At 38.4% G+C, this 24,515-nt stretch overlaps 2 protein-coding genes across 9 annotated transcripts in view; one reads left to right on the top strand and one right to left on the bottom strand.

The window, feature by feature from the left end:
* RARS2 (arginyl-tRNA synthetase 2, mitochondrial) overlaps positions 1-1,192 on the bottom strand; it is a 57,566-nt gene extending 56,374 nt beyond the window's left edge. For both annotated transcript variants that reach the window (XM_064288854.1, XM_003404358.4), the window contains exon 1: positions 1,086-1,192. In XM_064288854.1, coding sequence (XP_064144924.1) covers positions 1,086-1,121 — 36 coding nt within the window. In that variant the 5' untranslated portion in view covers positions 1,122-1,192. The remainder of the gene's footprint in view (positions 1-1,085) is intronic.
* A 62-nt stretch (positions 1,193-1,254) lies between these two features.
* ORC3 (origin recognition complex subunit 3) overlaps positions 1,255-24,515 on the top strand; it is a 93,699-nt gene continuing 70,438 nt past the window's right edge. For 3 of the 7 annotated variants that reach the window (XM_023543941.2, XM_003404357.4, XM_010586338.3), the window contains exons 1-5: positions 1,256-1,359; positions 6,720-6,774; positions 19,462-19,559; positions 20,675-20,819; positions 23,162-23,266. In XM_023543941.2, the coding sequence (XP_023399709.1) occupies positions 1,336-1,359; positions 6,720-6,774; positions 19,462-19,559; positions 20,675-20,819; positions 23,162-23,266 (427 nt within the window). In that variant the 5' untranslated portion in view covers positions 1,256-1,335. The other 4 variants (XM_023543936.2, XM_023543945.2, XM_064288842.1 and 1 more) reach the window with 3 other exon arrangements.

A 24,515-nucleotide genomic window follows, 5' to 3' on the forward strand; every position in this document is an offset into this window, starting at 1 on the left:
GGGCTCAAGCATAACAATGTGAGGATGGCACAGGACCATGCAGTGTTTCATTCTGTTGTAGGTAGGGTCACTATGAGCTGGAAGCGACTCGATGGCACCTAACAACAACATGTGCATACCATTGTGCTAATAAAAGGCAGAGGGACTTCCTCACAAATGTTCAGAAACACTGTAAAAATGAACTAAGGGGAATTTTATGCCAGGCAAACTATATTCATTAATAAAAAAGGAGAGGGAGTTCCCTTGTAAAATTCCATAGGTGGCCGATGAGTTTTAAAATTTCTTTCTGATGAACTGCAGACTTTTGTTGCAGTTTTTCATCCCTTCTTATTAGTTGTTGAAATACGGTTCTGAATAAAAAACAGGGTCTCATGTACCTTTGGAGTTAATAAAAATAATGCTAGGACATGCTGCCAAAGGCTGCAAGAGAAGTAATCAGCTTTTAAATTAGATCCTTTCAAATGGATATTTACAGCCATTAGCAACTTCACTGTCTTCGTAAAAGTACAGCCAAAATGCTCTTTGGAAGCAAGGATGGTGAGACTTGGCCTCACGTACTTTGGACAGTTATCAGGAGAGACCAGTCCCTGGAGGACATTAAAAAATTTTATGCTTGCTAAAGTAGAGGGTCAACGAAATGGACTAACTCAGTGGCTGCAACAGTGGGCTCAAAGGTAACAATGATTGTGAGGACAGCAAAACCAGGCAGCGTTTTTTTCTATCGTACGTAGGATCGCTGTGAGTCGGAATCAACTCGAAGGCACCTAACAACAAGGAACACTACTATAAGACCTAATTATGGTCTAATAACTTCCCATCCAAGTAAAGGATGCAAAGCTGTGCGGTGGGGAGGAACAAAATCCACACGTCTTTCAAGGTTTACTTTTCACCCTGTCCCTCTCTACGGATTTGCCTCTGCAAGCTCCAGCAGCTCCAGAGAAGGGGAAGGACGCGAGAGAAACAAACAAGATTAGGGAGGTTAGCGGCCCTCTAACTGACTGAGAAGCGATCCGCTGCGGTGAAAGGACTTCGGGGTCGGGCTCCGCGGGGAAGCTCGTTCTTCCCGCTCGCTCCGGAGTTCGTACCTGAGAAGCGATGGACCTGCGGAAACTGCACGCCATGTCTTGTTACACAGAGGCTCTTCCTGTAGGTCTGCCTGGGCGTTTCGCCCCGCCCTCTCCTGGACGCCACGCCTCCGCGCGCCGGAAGCCCGCCCCGGGGGACGATATCAGCCAATCAAAGACTCGTATGGCCCGCCTCTAACCTCTGCCCTTCTGCCGCGAGGGCGCGCGGGAAATCCTGAGTGCATCTGGAATCCCGCGGTCCGGTGAAACCATGGCTACCTCCTCGGTGTCCAAGGTACGTGGGGGCTGGCGCCAGTGGGGTTTCGTCACTGTCTCATTCCCTGTGGAGAAGGGATGAAACGGAGGTTACGTAGGCCTCGGTTCTGCGGCTGATGGGGAGGGAGCTGCGGACCAAACTGAGGCGTCTACCCAGGTCCGGTTGAGGCCAACTTATTTTGCTTGAGGGAGTGAGGACACGGAAACTGCCTTAGCCGTCTGGCTAGGAGGATTTTTAATTTCTGGTTTGTGGAAGTGGGATGTCCCGGGATGTATTCCAGTCTGTCTTCTTTTTTCCCTCATAAATATTTGCTGTGCGCTAAGCACTCCGTTAAGCACTCGAAATACTGTGTTAAACAAAATAGACCCAGTTTCTACCCTCAGAAAAGGCATTGAACCTACACATTTAAAATGGTTATCACAAATTGTCATAAGTGTTAACAAGAAAGAAGTTCTGAGAGAACAAAAGGATAGGAAGAACCTAAAAAAAGTTTTTGAGGGGGTGTGGTGGTCAAGGAAGGCCCCTTTGAGAAAGTGAGATTTTAGCCAATACCTGAAAACTGAGTAAAAGTTCGTCAGGCAAAGGATGGGGTGGGGGAGCTGTTGTAAAAGAAGAGCGTGTGCTTTGGCCCAGCGGATAAACGTAAAATGTAATATTAATGAAATTGAATAACCAGTATAATCAGAAAGTAGAGTAACAGGAAGAGTTATGAAAAATGAGAATGAAAAGTAATGTGTGTGTGATCATATTGACTGCTTAATAAGGACTGCCTAGATTGCAAGTAATTGCAAGACATGATGGTGTATTTGGCAAAAATAAATTCTAGAGCTGTGTGATCTAGTGCAGTAACCACTAACCACTAGCTGTTGGCACTGTATCGAATGTGCTGAATAACCACATGTACCGGGCTAACATATTGGATAGCACAGATATAGAACATTTCTATTATTGCAGAAAGTTGTTTTGGACTGTGCTGCTCTGTACCATGTACAGTAAAACTATTATATTTATATTCATATTATATCATGTTATTATTGAGAGCAATGGGAAGCCACTGGAAGACTTGTAAGCTGAAGAGGGATATAGTTCTTCACTGTAATCTTTGACTATGCTTTTGTTTTATTAACAAGCCTTTGCCCTGCTTATAATGTCATATTGATTCTTACGAAGGGAAAATAAGGAGAAACATGTAGAAGGTGATATGGGTACTGTTTTAAGCTTAATGTAGATGTCTGACAAATAGTTTTTCAGAAAAGCCACCACAGCTTACACACACTTTCATGGGTCAATAATTGTAGCACAAACTATGTAAATAACAGTAGGGTTGAGTCACAGGAACCATTAAAAGAAGCTTCCTGGAAAAAAAATTGACTTTTAAACCCAACTGTTCTGAGTCATATCTTGCTATGTCTTTTAACACTCTGGGGGGCTTGGCTTGCGTTCTCCATGTGTTTCAGGCAGTTCACATCTGTTTGGTCTTTAATGTAATCCTGTGAGGTAACTAGAAAGAACAGTATACTAATTTAATGGATAAGGAATTTAAGACACTGGAAGAATAAGCACTGTCCATTGTGATACGTGAGTTAATGAGAGATTCAGAACTAGAATCTAATATCTAAAGTAAAACTTCCTAGATTTTAATAAGCTTAGGCATGCAGTCATATTTCAGATTGTACTTTCTTTTGTCCCCTGGTCCTCATTATTTAGAGGCCTTTTTATCTATTTGGAAATTATGGGAGTTGCTGATTTCTCTTGCTCAAGAGTTTTACAATGTTTGCATCCTTAACAGTGCAACAAGGTGAAAGGAAGTCAGTATAATTGAAAAGCACATGTATTTACCTTCTCATTCCATCTTTGAGACCAGATGTGGTCGGAGACAATGTGTGCCTAGTTATTGAATAACATGGGATTTTGAGATTGTAATATGTGAGGTGACTCAATTATTATTTGCCAGTTGTATGAGTCAGAATTGACTCGACGGCACTGGGTTTTGGATTTTTAGTTGTATGTATTGACTTTCCTTCACTCTGACCAAGAGCTGCTTAATAAATTCAGTCTGTTATACTACAACTTGTGTTTTTTGATTCAAACTACCTTGTTTGCTATTGGTAAATAGGAGAATGATGTCACGGTAATATGGAGGTTGTGTCGGTCTCCTCATACGTGATTTTACTTGGCCTGTTAACATCTGTCACTGTTAAAGAGAAAGCCTAGTAATAAATGAAGACCTTAAAAAAAAAAAATGAAAATCTACGTAAGTACTTTCCTTTAGTGCAAACAGCACCTGGTTCAGTGGTTTCAAGAACCACTAAGCTTTCTACAAAGTAAAACTCTGACAAAGCTGAGAATGCAGGTAAACTGCAAAGATGTTTCTCCCTATGTTAAAACAGTGGATTAGTGAATAAGTCTATATCCTGGATCCAATTTTCAATTTTGATTAAAATGGCCTGTAAGAAGCAGTGCCTTCCAAGACTACATCTCAAAGAAAAAGCATAAACCCTAACATTAAGGTTACAAAATATTTACTGTGATACTAGGTACAAATGCCAGAAGATATTTAACTGTGATTAGGTATTGTTTTGCCATGGTTATAAGGTTCCATAGGTTTTGAGTGGTCCGTTTTCTAAGCTTGTTGGTGTAAGTTCCTCTTATTTTTGTGTTATCTTGTAGCCTGTGAGTTTTTTTTTTCAGGAAAGAATCTATGGCATTATAGCAGAATTGCCTATCTTGGGATGATTATGAGGGAGACCTCACATAAATAAGAATTTTTAAGGACCATATTAGGAATTCATGGAACTGCCATTTTTTTAATTTAACCTACCTAAACATTTTTATTTCTCTTTCTTCATTGTATTTTCTGGTTGTTGGCCTCCTCTTAGACTTTTTCCTTCATCACAAATACCATCACTTGACCAGCAGTTCAAAGTGTTTAGCTATATTATTACTACCATTGCCATCTGTTAGGATCTGTTCTGGGCCCTCTTCATATCTCAGTTGTCCACAGCTCCTTTCCCTTATTGAATTGCAGGTGGACATGGAAAGGAGCCAAAGACAAACTCTTCAGTGTCCCCTGCCTAAATGTCCTGTGGCAGCAACTATTACGCATTTCTGCTATCCCTATTACTAGTCCACCTACCACATCTCCCCAATACACACACCCCTGGATGCTGTCCAGATTAATATTAGGAAACAGCAAATTCAGCACCTCAATTTATAGTATAAATTTTATATCATCATGAATTCAGTTCATTCTTTCAAAAATATTTTTGAGTCCCTGCTAGATGCTAAGCCACCGTTCTAAATGATAGGGAAAAAGTGAACAAAACAGGCAAAAATCTCTGCCTTCATTGAGCTTAAATTCTTGGAAGAGGGAGAGACCGGCCATGAGCAAGAGAAGAAAACATACAATATTGATGGTGATAAGTGCTATGAAAGAAAGTAAAACAGGGAAGGGAAAAACTCCACAGAAAAGGTACCATTTGGGTAAAGACATGCCTCAGAGAGCAAGCCAAACAGATATCTAGGAACAGAACATTCCAGGAGAAGGGAACAGCAAAGACAGTGGTCCTAAAGTAGGAGCTTGGTTGGTGTGTTCAAAAAACAACGAAGAGACCAATGTAGGTGGAGAAGAGTCACCAAGGCAGGAAGTGATAGTATATGAAAGAAAAGTAATGGGGAGGGGATTGGAAGGGCTTTAGTTGGCAGTGTGTATGATTAGAAACCATTGAGAGTTTTTGAACAGAGATGTGATATGATTTGACTTAAGTTTTAGCAGGAACATAAAATTGGAAGGTGCTTTTTATAGGCCATCTAGCACTACCTGTATCCATTGCAGGAGTTCCTTCTGTGATACCTCTAAAAGATGGTCTTTTAACCTTTGCAGTGCCTGGGAATTCTGAAGTTTCACTTTTGTACGGTGTTTCCAATTATGTAGAACTGAAAGCTACTTCCGTAAGAGTAATTCTATCCATTGTCTGTTGGAAGTACCCTACGAAATAATTAAATATTTAAATACAGATATGCACTCTTCCCTCCAGTCATTGCTAAACCAAACTAAACCCACTGCCGTTGAGTGGATTCCAACTCCTAGTGAGCCCATAGGGTTTCTAAGGCTGTAAATCTGTATGGAAGCAGACTTTGTCCCATGGAGTAGCTTTAACCACCGCACCACCAGGGCCCCTTCTGGTCATTACCACCCCAGTATAAATGGCCACAGTTCCTTCAGCTATTAGATTTCTTTGGAGATCCTTTACTATTGCTGCCCTTGCTGTCTTCTGGTTGTGCTCCATTTTGTCTGAATCTCTCTTACTGCCCAGAAATGAACTGGACACTAGTTGTGTATAACCAACACAAAAAGCTTGACATTGTCACAATATTTTCTGATTCTGGAAATTATGTATCAAATTAATCTATAAGGCACAGTTCTTATTATGGAACGTATAATCCACTATCCTGAGATGACTTTTTCTACTGTTTTTCATTTTCCATAGAAATGGCTTTAGGATTGGTAGAATAGACAGGACCAATAGCTTGGGGGCTGTGTGTCACTAGTTAAATAATAATATGAAATTGAAAGTAGCTAAGTATAAAAGGGATTTTCTAGGAAATTATCAAAAAAATTACATGACAACCATATACTGATTGCCTGATATATGTATAAACACTGTCCTAAACAGTGGGGAAACAATGATGAGTTAAATTCAGTCTGTGCTCTGAAGGAACTCAGAACCTACTGGGGAAGACAGACCCATAAATAACTATGATACATAGTGAAAGTGATTTAAAACATAAAAGATTAATCAAGCACTTTGAGATCATAGGGAAAGGAGCAATTCTGAGTAGAGAATTGGAAAAGTTTTCCCAGAAGAGGTGATTTTTTAATAGAACTTTCATGTATAAATTAGTAAGAGTTTACCAGATAAAGAAGGTATGTAGGGTGAAATAATAGCCAAAATTGTTTCTTTCCCAGCGAAGTGCTAGATACCTGGAGTTTAATTAAATAATAAATACTTCTTTTGGAATAGGAGAATGCTACTGTTTTTGACCTTAATCTTCTGTTAATGTATAGTATTTTTTTCTCCTCTTAAGTTTTATGAAAATAAAATCTTTATGGGTTTAAATTTTACTAGCTTTTCTTTTCTTTGTTTGCCTCTTAGATCAGGCCGCAAAGACAAAATCAAAGGGAAGGAAATGGATACTCCCCTGTTTGTTTAATTAAGAATTTTCCTTCTGTAATACAGTAGAAGAGATGTGGTATCTTAGAACTTTAAAGACTTTTTTTTTTTTTTTTAATCTGCTTATCCTTAAGATTTTGGTTAATCAGACTTGTTTGATGCTTGGCTACTCAGACTTTATACTTTTTCCTTTCTTTTTTAAAGGGCTGCTTTGTGTTTAAGCCAAATTTTAAGAAGAGAAAGATCTCTGTGCCAATAGGTAAGATGTCTTAATATCAAATTTGTTAGCTTCCCCTTCTAACTCTTCTTAAATCTAAAGAACTAACCCTAAATTGAGTTTGGTAATTCTCTTGTCTAAGCTTGGATTACCATATTGATGTAGCAGTTATGTTCCAAGGCATAGAGTAAAGGGATAAAGGTATATAGCCCAGGATTAAAATCTAAAAGAGTATCCGAATATACCTTTAAAAGGCAAGTTGGAAAGTAAATTTCTTTCAAAGGATATCTACCATTTTTTAAAAGAGACTATCTTAAAAGTAGATCAGTGGTTGCGTGTGGTGAGGTGGGGGGAATTGACTGAAAAAGAGCTTGAGGAAATTTTTTGGAGTAATGAGGTGATTATTGATTGAGGTGGTGCTTACATGAGTGTATACTTTGTCATAAAAAGGAAAGATGTCAATTTGAGGACTAAGGTGTGCCTGTCCCAAGTCACGGTATTTTCAATTGCCTCATGCATGAGAAGGCTGAACAATGACTAAGAAAGACCGAAGAATTGATGCATTTGAATTATGGTATTGGTGAAGAACATTGAATATACCATGGATTGCCAGAAGAACAAACAAATCTGCCTTGGAAGAAGTATAGCCAGAGGTCTCCTTAGAAGTGAGGACGGCGAGACTTCGTCTTACATACTTTGGACATGTTTTCAGGAGGGACCAGTCCCTGGAGCAGGACATCCTGCTTGGTAAAGTAGAAGGTCGTTGAAAAAGAGGAGGGCCCTCAGTGAAATGGATTGACACAGTGGCTGCAACAGTGGGCTCAAACATAGCAAGGATTGTGAGGATGTTAAAGGACCGGGCAGTGTTTTGTTCTGTTGTACATGGGATCGCTATGAATCGGAACCAATTTGATGGTACCTAATAAAAAAAATTTTTTTATTTTTTTGACAACAACATATTTTGTCTGGACATACTGAGCTGTTAAAATAGGTGTTTTTTTTTTTTTAATTATTCATGAATTATACCTCAATAAAATTGAATTATTAGAAAAAAAGAAAAATACTGTCTTCAGTTTCTTCCTTTATCTCCAGATATCTGGTTAGTGATCAAGTTGTTAAGAAGATTTCACTCCTTCAGACAAATCAGAGTATTTATTGCAGTGGTGTGCAATCCCAGCTATACATTAGAAGCACTTCTAGCGACCCTTTGTACAGCAGAATGAAACACTACCTGGTCCTGTGCCATCCTCACAATTATTACAATTGAGCCAACCGTTATAGCCACTGTGTCAGTCCATCTTGTCAAGGGTCTCCCTCTTTTTCACTGACCCTCTATTTTACCAAGCATGATGTCCTTCTCCAGGGATTGGCCCCTCCTGATAACGTGTACAAAGTACGTGAGACAAAGTCTTGCCATCCTTGCTTCCAAGGGGCACTCTGGGTTTATTTCTTCCAAGGTAGACTTGTTTGTTCTTCCGGCAGTCCATGGTATATTCAATACTCTTCACTAAACCATAATTCAAAGGCATCAGTTCTTCTAGAATCATTTGAGGGACCGTTTTTATAACTTCATCTTGAAATACTTGTAGATTTACATGCAGTTGCAAGAAATAGTACAGAGACATCCACTGTACCCTTCACCTGGTTGTTCCCATTGGTAAAACCTGAATAACTATCATACAGTATCACAACCAGGAGACTGATGTTGGTACAATCCACTGACCTTATTCATATTTCAGTTTAGGGAACTTTAAAAAATATCAATGCCAGATTCCAACCCATGCCAATCGAATCAGAATATCTGGGAGTTGGGCCCAAGTGTTGCTGTTTTTTTAAAAACTTGTGAGCTGATTGAGTATGTTGTTGTTGTTAGGTGCCATTGAGTCAGTTCCAACTCATATTGACCCTGTGCACAACAGAACGAAACACTGCCCGGTCCTGTTCCACCCTTACAATCGTTATTTTCGAGCTCATTGTTGCAGCCGCAGCGTCAGTCCACCTTGTTGAGGGTCTTCCTCTTTTCCGCTGACTGTGTACTCTGCAAAGCATGATGTCCTTCTCCAGGGACCGATCCCTCCTGACAACATGTACAAAATATGTAAGACACAGTGTTGCCGTCCTTGCCTCTAAGGAGCATTCTGGCCACACTTCTTCCAAGACAGATTTGTTCATTCTTTTGGCAGTCCATGGTATATTCAGTATTCTTCGCCAACACCACAATTCGAAGGCGTCAACTCTTCTTCGGTCTTCCTTATTCATTGTCCAGCTTTCACATGCATATGATGTGATTGAAAATACCATGGCTTGGGTCAGGCGCACCTTAGTCTTCAGGGTAACATCTTTGCTCTTCAACACTTTGAAGAGGTCCTTTGCAGCAGATTTGCCCAATGCAATGCATCTTTTGATTTCTTGACTGCTGCTTCCATGGCTGTTGTTGTGGATCCAAGTAAAATGAAATCCTTGACAAGTTCAATCTTTTCTCCCTTTATCATGATGCTGCTCATTGGTCCAGTTGTGAGGATATTTGTTTTCTTTATGTTGAGGTGTAATCCATACTGCAGGCTGTGGTCTTTGATCTTCATTAGTAAGTGCTCCAAGTCCTCTTCACTTTCGGCAAGCGAGGTTGTGTCATCTGCATAACGCAGGGTGTTGATGAGTCTTCCTCCAGTCCTGCAGTCCAGCTTCTTGTATTATTTGTTCAGCATACAGATTAAATAGGTGTGAAAGAATAGAACCCTGACGCACACCTTTCCTGACTTTAAACCAATCGGTATCCCCTTGTTCTGTCTGAACAACTGTCTCTTGATCTATGTACAGGTTCCTCATGAGCACAATTAAGTGTTCTGGAATTCGCATTCTTCACAGTGTTATCCATAGTTTGTTATGATCCACACAGTCGAATGCCTTTGCATAGTCAATAAAATACAGGTAAACATCCTTTTGGTATTCTCTGCGTGTGTGTATATATATATATGTGTGTGTGTGTGTGTGATTGAATATATTTATACTGTATTCAGCACTGTGGAGTTCAGTGGAAAGAATTATGAAGTAGAATTAAGCATACCTTCGCACTAATTTTGAATTAAGAAGGAAAAACTGAACTATACCATTGTTTGACTAAGGAAATAAATATGTAGGATTTTTCTAAGTTGTCACGTAACGCAGACATTAAGCATTAATCCTTTAGTCTAAGACTAGTTAGATAAGAAACTTGTGGTGAAGGAGAAAATAATAGTCCATATTGGTTGGAGGATAGAAAGTATGACTTAAAATAAGAATTTGGTTTCTGATTAACAGGGGAAAGCCAGCTGTTTACAGCATTACACCCTTATAACTTAGTCTCAAAGAAACCTGAAGCTTTCTCTGCTTTTTGCCCTCCTTCATCTCCCCTGTGCCCCAAACAAAAGGTAAAAATTGTGTTTTTGGAAATAGTGAACAAAGGAAATCCACGTTATAAATTATTTACTTTTTATGTGATTGACTTATGAACAAATTTTTGAAATTGTTAAACTTATTCAAATAGATGATTTTCAGATAAAATTTAAGACTTATTCTATTATCCATGAAGGACACACAGCATACAGTAACGTGTCATTGGTAATGTGATAATAATTAATAAAATTGCTAACATTTATTGGGAGTTTACTACATGTCAGACGTGCTTCTAAGCACTTTGTATGTGTTAATTTATTTAACCCCCTTAAACTGTTAGGAATGCACTGTTATCTCCATTAAAATTTATGAAGCCACCTAGATGTTGAAAGGACTTTAATGTTATAGTGCTGTAAGTGTATAAGTGGAGGAACCTGGATTTGAACCCAAGTGTCTGATTTCTGAGCCCATGAGCTACAATCATTACTTTTTACTGGCTCTCGTGATATGAAGTGAGGTTTTGTTAAGAATTTTTTTTTATTAATTTCAACTATAATTTATTAAGATTTGTTTAAAGATTTCACTAGTAAATAGTAAACCTAATTTAAGCTGTGCCTTAAAAGTACATTAGATTTTTTTGCTGATCTAAGACCAACAGATAATGTTAAAAAATGAAAATCTGAGAAGAGTTAACCTGATTGTAAGACAAACAGAGCAGGAATGAAAAAAACATACGCAGATTTTAGCACTTGCCTTCACTGGCTTCAATTCTGGAAACATTTTCTGAAGTAGGAAGATGCTCTGCATTTTGTGATCATCTGTCCCCTGATTTGAAGATACTTGGGTGTTGTTTTAGTTATCTAGTGTTGCTATAACAGAAATATCACAAGTGGGTCAGCTCTGGGAGGTCCTTGACTCTTGAGCTTCTTCTTCTGGATGATCTTCATGGGCCTTGACATCTCTCTTTCCCCCAGCTATGTTTACCTAATCTGCTCCTTTTATCTCTTATAAGACATTGACTTAATACACATGCTATGCTAATCCTGCCTCACTAACATAAGGAAAACTCATTCCCAAATGGGATTATAACCACAGGCATACAGGTTAGGATTTATAACACGTATCATTGGAGGACACAATTTGATCTATAATGGGTATGTACCTAATAAAAGACTGTAAACCCTTCCTCTCTTTGGTATTCTGTGGTAACTGTTGCTATTATTCTTGTTAGGTGTCCTCAAGTCAGTTGTTAGGTGTCTTCAAGTTGGTTCTGGCTCATAGCGACCCCATGTACAACAGAGTGAAACATTTCCTGGTCCTGCGCCATCCTCACAATCGTTGCAGTGTTTAAGCCTGTTGTTGAAGCTACTGTGTTAATCCATCTCATTGAGGGTCTCCCTCTTTTTCACTGACCGTCTACTTTACCAAGCATAATGTCCTCCAGGGACTGGTCCCTCCTGATAACATGTCCAGTAAGTGAGACAAAGTCTGACCATCCTCGCTTCTAAGGGTGTCCTTCCAAGACAGATTTGGTTGTTCTTCTGGCAGTCCATGGTATATTCAGTGTTCTTCACCAGCACCATAATTCAAAGGCATCAGTTCTTTGGTCTTCCTTATTCATTTTCCAGCTTTCACATGCATATGAGTTGATTGAAAATACCATGGCTTGGATTGGGTCCACCTGAGTCCTCAAAATGGCATCTTTGCCTTTTAACATTTTAAAGAGGTCTTTTGATTTCTGGACTGCTGCTTGCATGGACATTGACTGTGAACCCAAGTAAAATGAAATCCTTGACAATTTCAGTGTTTTTTCCATTTATCATGATGTTGCTTATTGGTTAGTTGTAAGGAATTTTGTTTTCCTTTTGTTGAGATGTAATCCATATTGAAAGCTGTATTCTTTGATATTCATCAGTAAGTGCTTGAAGTCCACTTTACTTTCAGCAAGCAAGGTTGTGTCATCTCCATATCACAGGTTGTTAATGAGTCTTCCTCAGATCCTGTTGCCAAATTCTTCTTTATAGAGTTCATTTTTTGGATTATTTGCTCAGCATACAGATTGAATAAGTATGGTGCAAAGATAGAACCTTGATGCACACCTTTCCTGATTTTAAACCACGCAATATCCCCTTGTTCTGTTTGAACGATTTCCTCTTGGTCTATGTGCAGGTTCCTCATGAACACAATTAAGTGTTCCTGGAATTCCCATTCTTCGCAGTGTTACCCGTAATTTGTTATGCTCCGCACATTCCAGTGCCTTTGCGATAGTTAATAAAACAAAAGTCAACATCTTTCTGGTGTTCTCTGCTTTCGGCCAATATGACATCAGCAACGGTATCCCTGGTACCACATCCTCTTCTGAATCCGGCTTGAAATCCTGGCACTTCCCTGTTAATGATGTATTGCTGTAACCATTTTTGAATGATCTTCAGCAAAATTTTACCTGTGTGTGATATTAATGATACTGTTCAATAATTTCTGCATTGTGCATTCACCTTTCTTTGGAATGGGCACTAGTCGGTTGGCCAGGTAGCTATCTTCCAAATTTCTTCGCACAGATGAGTGAGCACTTCCATTGCTTCATCTGTTTGTTGAAACATCTCAATTGGTATTGCATCAATTCCAGGAGCTTTGTTTTTTTGCCAGTGCTTTCAGTACAGCTTGGACTTCTTCCTTCAGTACCGTTGGTTCTTGATCGTATGCTACCTCCTGAAATGGTTGAATATCAGCCAGTTCTTTTTGGTACATTGACTCTGTGTATTCCTTCTACTTTTGATGCTTCTGGTGTTATTCAGTATTTTGCTTATAGCAAACCTGTTGCTGTTGAGTCCATTCCAACTTATAGCTACTCTGTAGAAAAGAATAGAACTGCTCTATAGGGTTTCCAAGGAGCAGCTGATAGTTTTGAACTGCCGATCTTTTGTTTAGCAGCCAAGCTCTTAACCTCTGTGCCACGGGGGCTCATGGAATCCTTCAATATTGCAGCTTGAGGCTTGAAATTTTTCTTCAGTTCTTTCAGCGTGAGGAACGCTGAGTGTGTTCTTCCCTTTTGGTTTTCTAACTCCAGGTCTTTGCACATTTTATTATAATAGTTTACTTTGTCTTCTCCACCCGCCCTTTGAAATCTTCTGTTCAGCTATTACTTCATCATTTCTTCCATTCGCTTTAGCTACTCTACATTCAAGAGCAAGTTTCAGAATCTCTTCTGACATCCATTTTAGTCTTTTCTTTCTTTCCTGTCTTTTTAATCATCTTTTGCTTTCGTCACATATGATGTCCTTGATGTTATTCCACAGTTTGTCTGGTGTTCGGTCGTTAGTGTTCAGTGCATGAAATCTGTTCTTGAGATGGTCTCTAAACTCGGGATATACTGATCATCACACTTTGGCTCTTATGGACTTGTTTTAATTTTCTTCAGCTTCACCTTGCATAGGAGCTATTGATGGTTTGTTCTGCAGTCGTCCCCTGGCCTTTTTCTAACTGATGATATTGAGTTCCATCGTCTCTTTGTCCAGATTTGATTCCTGTGTATTCCATGTGGTGAGGCCTATATCTATAGCTGGTGTTTACGTTGGTGAAAAAGTGTATTTGCAATGAAGAAGTCATTGGTCTTGCAAAATTCTATCATGTGATCTCCGGCGCCGGGTCTGTCACCTACACCATATTTTTCAACTTCTGTCCCTTCTTCATTGTTTCCAACTTTCACATTCCAGTTACCTGTAATTATCAATACATCTTGACTGCATGTTCGATCTGTTTTAGCAGAAATTGGTAAAAATCTTCAGTTTCTTCATTTTTGGCATTAACGGTTGATGTGTTAATTTGAATAATAGTCATACTCACTGCTCTTCCTTGTAGGCGTACAGGTATTATCCTAGATCTTGAAATGTTCTTTTTAACAGTGAGTTCGATGCTGTTCTTCAATTTGTCATTTCTGGCGTAGTATACCATATGATCGTCTGATTCAAAACTACCAGTAATTCATTTCTGCTTACTGATGCCTAGAGTATTTATCTTCAAGTGTCCTTTTCATTTTTGGGAGCTTCCAATTTTCCTGGGTCCATACTTTGGACATTATACACTCCAGTTATTGGTGGATGTTTGTAGCTGTTTCTTCTCATTTTGAGTTGTGTCATGTCAGGAAATGAAGTTCTCAAAACCTTTACTCCATCCATGTCATTCAGGTTGACTCTACTTTAAGAAGGCAGCTCTTACCCAGTCATATTTTTAGTGCCTTCCATCCTGAGGGGCTTATATTCAGCACTGTATCAGACAATGTTCTGCTGCTATTCATAATGTTTTCACTGGCCAGTTTTTTTAGAAGTTGGCTGCCGGGTCCTTCTTTCTAGTTTGTCTTAGTCTGGAAGTTCTGCTGAAACCTGTCCACCATGGGTTGTCATGCTGGTGTTTGAAATACCAGTGACATAGCTTCCAGCATCACAGCAACACGCAAGCCACCACAGTAGGACAAACTGACAGACGAATGGTGGTGGTGACTGCACATCCATGGAAACAATTGGGCAGGAACTAATGGGAGACAGTGGGGCGGGCAGCGGCAGTGGCACTCCAGGCAGTGTTCACTAGTGAAGTAAAGTACTGAGCAGGAGCTGAGGCAGGAGGACACCGGTTAATAGCGAGAGCTCACATTCTTTTGCTCCTTTCAGTACTTATCATTTTTTACCTACTGACCTATGTGGCACAGTGGTTAAAGCACTCAGCTGCTAAAAGAAAGGTCGGTGATTTAAACCCACCATCTGCTCCGGGGGAGAAAAATGTGGTGGTCTGCATCTGTAAAAATTATAGACTTGGAAACCCTCTGGGGCAGTTCTCTGTCCTGTGGGGTTACCACGAGTTGGAATCCACTCAACGGCAACAGGTTTGGTTTTTGGTTGATCTGTAAACTACTGAGAGAAATCGTAGTAACAGATTAAAGTGTCCTCCTGCTGTCATTTCCCAATTCCTAACAGTTTTTCCCAATATATGTTTTGATACATTATTATTCAGCACATAAAAAATTCATGTCTTGATTTACCACTTTAACATTTTACACTGATTTTATTCGTTATTAATATAAAATGACCATTTTTGTTCTATTTTAGGCTACTTTGTTATTCTGCTTTGATTTACTTGTAGTTACTTCCCTGCTTTTTTGTTTGCATTTCCATAACCTTGTCTACCATTTTACCATGATTACTTTTACTGTATAATTACTTTCTTTTGATAAAATTATAAATCCATATTTGCTTTAAAAAAAAACTGAATGAACTATGACTAGAAGGACAGTTCCTTTACATGAAAAAAGAATTTCCTTTCTAAGCTATCAGTTAACATTAAAACTTGATGGTAGAATACTAGCAGCCTCTCAGTGAGTTCAGGAATAAAATGTATATTTTCACAATCATTATTTCACATAGTGGAAGTTCTAGCAGGTGCAGTATAATACCTAGCAGTAAATAACAAGAACTATGAAGGAAAGTAGAAAATCATGAGGCACAAAAAACATTTATTAAAGGAAGAGATGTATAGTGTTTCTGGATGGGAATTTCTTAATAGTTTAAAGATGTCATTTCTCCCCCAAATCAGCCTAGAAATTTGATTTTGTGTTAGTCAAAATACCAGTATAACCTTTTTTTTTTTTAGTTAACTTTTATTGAGCTTCAAGTGAACGTTTACAAATCAAGTCAGACTCTCACATATAAGTTTATATACACCTTACTCCATACTCCCACTTGCTCTCCGCCTAATGAGTCAGCCCTTCCAGTCTCTCCTTTCGTGACAATTTTGCAAGCTTCCAACTCACTCTATCCTTCCATCTCCCCTCCAGACAGGAGATGCCAACACAGTCTCAAGTGTCCACCTGATATAATTAGCTCACTCTTCATCAGCATCTCTCTCCCACCCACAGTCCAGTTCCTTTCATGTCTGATGACTTGTCTTCGGGGATGGTTCCTGTCCTGTGCCAACAGAAGGTTTGGGGACCATGACCGCCGGGATTCCTCTAGTCTCAGTCAGACCATTAAGTATGGTCTTTTTATGCGAATTTGGGGTCTGCATCCCACTGATTTCCTGCTCCCTCAGGGGTTCTCTGTTGTGCTCTCTGTCAGGGCAGTCATTGATTGTGGCCGGGCACCAACTAGTTCTTCTGGTCTCAGGATGATGTAGGTCTCTGGTTCATGTGGCCCTTTCTGTCTCTTGGGCTCTTAGTTGTCGTGTGACCTTGTTGTTCTTCATTCCCCTTTGCTCCAGGTGGGTTGAGACCAATTGATGCATCTTAGATGGCCGCTTGTTAGCATTTGAGACCCCAGACGCCACATTTCAAAGTGGGATGCAGAATGTTTTCACAATAGAATTATTTTGCCAATTGACTTAGAAGCCTCCTTAAACCATGGTCCCCAAACCCCCGCCATTGCTCCGCTGACCTTTGAAGCCTTCAGTTTATTTCAGAAACTTCTTTGCTTTTGGTCCAGTCCAGTTTAGCTGACCTTCCATGTATTGAGTATTGTCCATCCCTTCACCTAAAGCAGTTCTTATCTACTAATTAATCAGTATCCAGTATAACTATTTTTGAAAATGTGGCAAAATTATCGTAAAATTAACTTGTAAGAATAGCCTAAGATTTTTTGAAAAAGAAACACAATGTTTGGTGATGATGAGGCGAAGACCTGGATGTATTCAGCATTAAAATGTACCACAAAGCTACAGTTCAATGAATAAGAAAGACTGAAAAAGAATTGATGCCTTTGAATTATTGTGTTGGCAAAGAATATTGAATATACCATTGACTGCCAGAGGAAAAAACAAATCTGTCTCAGAAGAAGTACAGCTAGAATGCTCCTTAGAAGGGAGGATGGCGAGACTTCATCTCACTTACTTGCAACATGGGGACTAATCCCTGGAGAAGGGTATCATGCTTAGTAAAGTAGAAGGTCAGCAAAAAAGAGGAAGACCCTCAGTGAGATGGTTTGATACAGTAGCTGCAGCAATGGGCTCAAACATAGCAAGGGTTGGGCAATGTTTTGTTCTGTTGTACTTAGTGTCGCTGTGAGTCAGAATTGACTCAGCAGCACCTAACAATAACAGCTATAGTAATTAAAACAATTCAGGACAGATATAGGAATAGAGTTGGATTCACGAGAACAAAAGAAGAAGTTCAAAAATAGTTCCAAGTATATATGAGTATTTAAGGGCATCTCAGAAACCCTAGTGGTGTAGTAGTTAAGAGCTATAGCTACTAACGAAAGGGTTGCAGTTTGAATCCACCAAGGCACTCCTTGGAAACCCTATGGGGCAGTTCTGCTCTGTCCTTTATGGTCGCTATGAGTCGGAATCAACTTGACAGCAACAGGTTTGGTTTTTTTGGAAGACCATCTTAAATCAGTGTGAGAAAGGATAGAATATTCAGTATGTCAGTTTTTTTTCAAACTGAAGGTCATAACCCATGTGTGACTCATGAAGTCAATTTAGTGCGTCATGGTGGCATTTAAAAATATGTATATAGAATAGAATAGAATACGTTTGCTATCATGTGTTATAGGTGAGTATTGTTTTGTGGTATTTTTCATTTAATACCTTATATGTATGTATATTGGCTTATGATGCATTCCTTAATGTGGCTCATGATTTGAAAGCTTAAAAACCACTGCAGTAAATAGTATTTGGACAAATGGCTAATGATTTTGAAAGGACTAAAATTATAGAGACCCAAACCAAAAAAACAAACCTGTTGCTGTCTAGTCAATTCAGTAGAAGACTGGGCTCAGCTGTATCAAACAAAAAGACAAGATTGTAGTAGTAGTAATCATATTTATTAAAGGAGAGTTCAAAGCAAAGAATATGAGGTATACTAGATTATGGAATAAAAACAAATAATGAAAACACCATAATATTAAATGTATATTCTTTAAGCCAAAAATATTAAATAAAAACTGCTAGAAATTCAAAGAGCAAATGACAGAAATACATTTATAAAAAGAAAAAGTCATTTTTAATTGTAAAAATATAATATCGTAAAAATATAAGCTATATAAATAAAATTAGATACAAAGGATATTGACGTTACCTATCCCCATACATGGAGCCCTGGTGGCACAGTGGTTAAAAGAGTTCGACTGCTAACCAAAAGGTCAGGAGTTCGAATCCACTGCTCGCTCCTTGGAAACCCTATAGGGCAGTTCTACTCTGTCCTCTAGGGTTACTATGATTCAAAATCAACTGCAACAAGTTTTCGTTTTTATCCACATATATTTATTTTTCCATATATACAAAAATAATTCAACTCCATCATTTATTGTATGACTTTGCACAGAGATTTTCTTTTACGATATAAAAATAACTTTTTTCTCCCCCCTCCTTTTTTTATTGTACTTTAGATGAAGGTTTACAGAGCAAATTAGCTTCTCATTAAACAATTAGTACACATATTGCATGTACCAAGCCCATGACATGTCAATACTTTCTCCTTCTTGATCCTGGGTTCCCCATTACCAGCTTTCTTGTCCCCTGCTGCCTTCTTGCCCTTGGGCTAAATGGTGTGCCCATTTAGTCTCATTTTGGTTTATAGACCTGTCTAATCTTTGGCTAAAGGGTGAACCTCAGGAGTGACTTCAGTACTGAGTTAAAAGGGTGTCTGGGGACCATACTCCCAGGGTCATATAATATAAAATTAAGTTAAAAAAAAAAACTGATTCTTAATTGGTCTCAACCCACCTGGATCAAAGGAGAATGAAGAACCCCAAGGACACAAGGTAATTACAAGCCCAAGAGACAGAAAGGGCCACATGAACTAGAGACTACATCATCCTGAGACCAGAGGAACTAGATGGTGCCCGGCTACAACCGATGACTGCCCTGACAGGGAACACAACAGAGAACCCCGGAGGGAGCAGGGGAGCAGTGGGATGCAGACCCCAAATTCTCATAAAAAGACCAGACTTAATGGTCTGACTGAGACTGGAAGGACCCCGGTGGTCATGGCCCCAAACCTTCTGTTGGCCCAGGACAGGAACCATTCCCGAAGCCAACTCTTCAGTCATGGATTGGACTGGACAATGGGTCAGAGAGAGATGCTGGTGAGGAGTGAGCTTCTTGGATCAGGTGGACACTTGAGACTATGTTGGCATCTCCTGCCTGGAGGGTAGATGAGAGGATAGAGGGGGTTAGAAGCTGGCAAAATGGACACAAAAAGAGAGAGTGGAGGAAGAGAGCTGGCTGTCTCATTAGGGGGAGAGTAATCGGGAGTATGTAGCAAGGTGCATATAAGTTTTTATGTGAGAGACTGGCTTGATTTGTAAACTTTCACTTAAAGCATGATAAAAATTATTTTTTAAAAAAAACTTTTTCTTATTTCTTTGTTTTTAGAGGACTATTTTAATACAGGGAAAAATGTGTCTGAAGACAGTAAGCTCCGATTTGAAACTTATCAGCTGATATGGCAAAAGATGAAATCTGAAACTGAGGTGACCACTTCTTTTAATAACCTAACATTTCTCTAATACCATAAATCTCATATTTGGTGCTTTCCAACTTCCTTTCCAATTCACAAGAATATTGATAAAATGCAGGAAATACTGGTTAAGCATAATTTGTAAATCTAAAAAAAAACCTCATGTTCTAAATATTAAGCATTTTTCATATACTGGCATACATGTTTACTATGATAACTGCTAAGGCAAGGAGACTTTTACATATTTTCACAGCTTTTAAATGGTGGCACTTTACTTATCCACTCAGTTAAACAAGTAAGAAATAAAGCTATTTCTAAGCTCTTTTATGTCCTCAGCCTCATACCCAGTTACTGTGTTCTTTATATTCCATATTTCTAAGCTCTTTTATGCCCTCAGCCTCATACCCAGTTACTGTGTTCTTTATATTTCAATTCAAACATTTCTTCACTTGAGCAAATTGATATCCCCAGGGCCAGTATTTCGAGCAGACTTACACTGTTTGGTCAACACAGTGTTGTATTTTTTGTTTTTAAATGCCTTTGGGAGGGATGTGTATTTTCCAGTTTACTACTACTTGCCGCCACTCTTTCTTGCTTTATACTTAGTGGTTAATTTCCAGGAAAATGATGGGAAGATTTGTTTGTTTATTTAACTCTTTATTCCTCATTCATGTGTTCCATGTGGCCCTTGAAGGTTATTTGAGTTTGTGGTTTCCAGTCTGCTGTCCATTTAAGACTTGGCCCAAGTATATCACCTCCTCACCTTAAGTTAGTCCTTCTCTTTGCACCTATATTATCATAGCACTCTGCACACTGTATTTTAATTGTAAGTATTCTTGCCTAATATGCCCACTTTTTTAGGGTAGAAACTACCTTTCATTTGTGAGGTAGTTAGTAAATGTCTGTTGAATGAATAAATGAATAAATAAGAGGTATTCCTTAATGGGGGAGTCCAAAACAGTAATCACTAGAGATCTAAGGAAAAAATGTTTTTTTTATTTCATCCATCTAATAATCATTTTACGTGGAGTCCTTGGAATTGAATCTGTGACAGTTTTCTTTCCAAAACCAGAAAGGATGTGTCAGATTACTACTGATAACTCATAGAGCTTGGTGTTTTCCTTATAGCAATTGCAAGAGGAATTAAATAAAAACCTGTTTGACAGTCTAATTGAATTTCTGCAAAAGTCTCATTCTGGATTCCAGAAGAATTCAACAGACTGGAGCTGTCAAATAAGACTCAGAGAAATTCCTACTGCTGCTCTTGTTCTAGGTATGAGTGTGTGTGCCCATGCATGTATATATTTTATTTTTTGATATTAGTGGTTGTTTTGCTGTTGGGAATAGTGAGGAACAACCTCTTCTGACTTGTAGAATTTAAACCAATTATAGTTTGCTGTGCATACCCTCAAAACCAATGAAAGTTCTTAATACTAAGACTATCGGCAAATTAAAAGAAATGGATCCAGGGTTAGCTCATGCTTTCCTCAATTTTTTGTTAATTTTCAGAAAATGATGGAGAAAACATTTGTTTATTTTTCTCTTTAATTCCTTAAACATAGCATGAGGATATATGAGATTTGGATTTGTTAATAAAGAAACCATCATTGTGTCAATAGGTCATATCTTGAGTGGAATTACTCTCTGACCTTAATTTTTATACTTGTTTTTTAATCTCTGGATCATTTTATTGTATTAACATTCATTGCCCAGAAGGGATTTAGATAAGTTATATATAAATTGCTTTGAGATTGTGGGTTGTAAACTTCTTAGGTACTTAAATAACTGTTATTATTATTCCATCTTTACCGTGTATTTGGAATGCAGGATAGTGGAAAAAAATTTTTTTTAAATATTAGCAAATTTTTTTCATTCCTTTTAAAAAGAAATTTGAATATGTATGGATTCCAACCATACTCTCCACTTCCAATTCGTTATCATTCGGGGTTTACTATACTAGTGAGCTCTGAGGCAAGAAACTAATTCTGTTTTAATACCATGTCTAGTACTGTTTATTATCTACGTCGTATTCCTAATATTCAGGGCAATACTTCTCAAACTTCAATGTATCTACAAATAACCTGGGGATCTTGTTAAAATGCAGATTTTCATTAGTAGGTCTAGGGTAGGATCTGAAATTCTTTTTTTCTAACAGGCTTTGAGTTGTTGCCCAAATTGCTGGTCCTTAGACCACATTTTGAGAGCAAGACACAGGAGATGATTTTTATGCTATTGTCCAGCTTTACTGTGTGGCCTGCCATCTGATTTCAAAAACTTCTTCCATTTATGGATGAGAGAAGGAGGCCCAGTGATGACCCACTTGTACTGTTGGGTGCTTTCTCTAATGCCAGGTTACAACAAATGGAGGTGAAGGGGAGGGGACACAATCGAGAGGGATGGCCTGATACGTGGTTGTGAGAGCACTGTCGGTATAAGAGTGGCAGGTAGTATTTTCTAAAGAAAGTTTAAATCCCGGTCCTGCCTATGGCCAAAAGGAGAAGAGGTCTAAGGAGAATATTTTTCAAGTTGAAGACGTATATTGTTTGTAATATACAAGTCCGTTGTCTTAAGGAGCATAATGTTAAATAGCGGATAATGTCTGTCGGTGAAAGCCAGTGTTTTACTGAACTCCCAAATAGGTTCAGAGCTGCAGCATTACAATCATAGACCATAATGTATGCTAGGAAGATAGTTTTGATACTGTATTTAAAAAAGTCTGTACTCAAAGAATGCTTAAGCACAGTTGCACATTATCTGATTTTGAAAAAATATATGTTTAAAAAACAGCCTGCCAACATTTTTATTTGTTCTCTCTCCTGAAAAAAATAAAGTTGCTTATTTCTGGTGTGGATGATTCAGAACCTGCTGTCTTTCTGTCAGGCAGTGGAAATTTTACAGTAGCAAGTCTTAAGCAGTTTCATGGTGTCTGCTGCTTGGCACCTGCCTGAGCATCAAAATACTTTCTGGAAATCATAAATTGTTACTTGAGAGAGGGTTTCAGTTCACAGAATCTTTTCCAAAGAGTAGTGGGAAAATGTCCACTCCACTCTGATGACTGTATGCAGAGCACTAAAACCCTGACTTGTGGACATGAGAACCATGGGTTTGGTGAATACCAAAAGAATTCATAGTTTTAATTTGTTTTTAGGCTCTTTCCTCAGAAATCAGCTCAGTGTACATTTTACCTATTGTATCCAGTGCTGTGATGATTAATGGTTGAATTCTCAGTTGTTAAGCAGGCTAAGTCAGGGTCATAGTAAGGCTTGGATTCATAACCCCTTATTTTCAAATCAGTGTTTTAAAGAGCTCTTTATTTATTTGGCAAAATAATGAAATTACTCTTAAGACATTTTCAAGAGTCAAATATATATCCCTGGTGATTTTTTTGAAACAAGAAATGTACTAAATACCTTCCCGAACAAATAAGTATAGTTTATGCATCTAGATATTTATCATTATTGGATATCTCTTTATGTAGTAGATTTTCCTGGTTGCTGTTATTAATCATGTTTTTGAAATGTCTTTACTTGGTAGTTTACTTGACATGTTAAATGTCTTGTTGTCTAATTATTATTAATAAAAATGATTATTCAGTATTGATATATTATCCCATAGGTGTGAATGTAACAGATCATGATTTAACATTTAGAAGTCTAACAGAGGCCCTTCAGAAAAATGTCACACCGTATGTAGTTTCATTGCAAGCTAAAGATTGTCCAGGTAAAGAATAAATGTTATAATAACCTTGGAGAAATGTTACAGATTTCTACCTTCTCTCTCTCTCTCCTTCTTTCTTTCTTTATCCCTTTTTATTTGTGAGAAGAGCACAGTGCTACAATTTTGACAGAGTGAGGTTTAGTGCCTCCCCGAGTAACCCTGACTGTTGCAGAGCTCTTTACTACCTTTTACTTCCTTTGTTCTCGCCCCACTCCTGCTATACCACCTTCACTGTCAGTATTAGTCCAGGCATTTAAAAGATGTATTCTTAATCTAATGAAACTTTTAATAACTAGAAAGGTTTGGGGAGCTGAGAATTGGGAAATTGGGAGCTTTTATTTCGCCCAGCAGAGAGTAAACTACATGGCCTCATATTTGCAGTCCCAAATCATCTTATTGTCCCAATTTGAAAGGTCACCAAGCTAAATATATTCCATGGGCAGAGCTAATCTTGTGTACCTGAAGCCATCAAATCACAAAGGATGTGGACACTAATACAGGTAGTTCCCAACTTACTATGGGGCTCTGTTCTGCCTACTCCGTTGTAAGTTGGTTCTGACATGTTGAATACCTCTTTTTTTTTTTTTTTTTTTTTTTAGTTTTCATTATTATTGCCTTTATTTTCAGTATTTTTATAAGTCTGATCATTGAACACCTGCAAGTGAACATGTGGGAATGATCCCCCGCCCCCTCTACCCTGTTGCCTTCGAGTCGATTCCGACTCATAGCAACCCTATAGGACAGAGTAAAACTGCCCCATAGCGTTTCCAGGGAGCACCTGGTGGATTCGAACTGCCGACCTTTAGGTTAGTAGCCGTAGCACTTAACCACTATGCCACCAGGGTTTCTGTGAGAATGATAATATCAGCAAATTGCATGCTGCAACATTGTATGTAGTACATATTACTAACAAAAAGATGTACAAAAACAAAGCAAACTGTTGTAAGTGCTGTTTGTCATAACTCATATACGTCATAAGTCGAGGACTACCTGTACTGTAAAATGTGTTTGGATTTGGACTGATATAAGGGATTTATGTGCTTATATTACTTTCATATTTATAAACTGATTGGAATTAAGTAAAAGCACTTAGGGCATCTTTGAAGATGACTATAAGGAAGACTTGTAATCAGTAAAATAATTTATGTAAATAACACTTTTGATGTTTTTTAGAGACTTTGAAAATAACTTAGTTTTCATGTTTACACTTAGGGAATACTTTTGTTGTAGATAATACATATAACCTTTGGCC

Source organism: Loxodonta africana, chromosome 1 (assembly GCF_030014295.1).
Source record: "Loxodonta africana isolate mLoxAfr1 chromosome 1, mLoxAfr1.hap2, whole genome shotgun sequence".
NCBI classification, from domain to species: domain Eukaryota; kingdom Metazoa; phylum Chordata; class Mammalia; order Proboscidea; family Elephantidae; genus Loxodonta; species Loxodonta africana.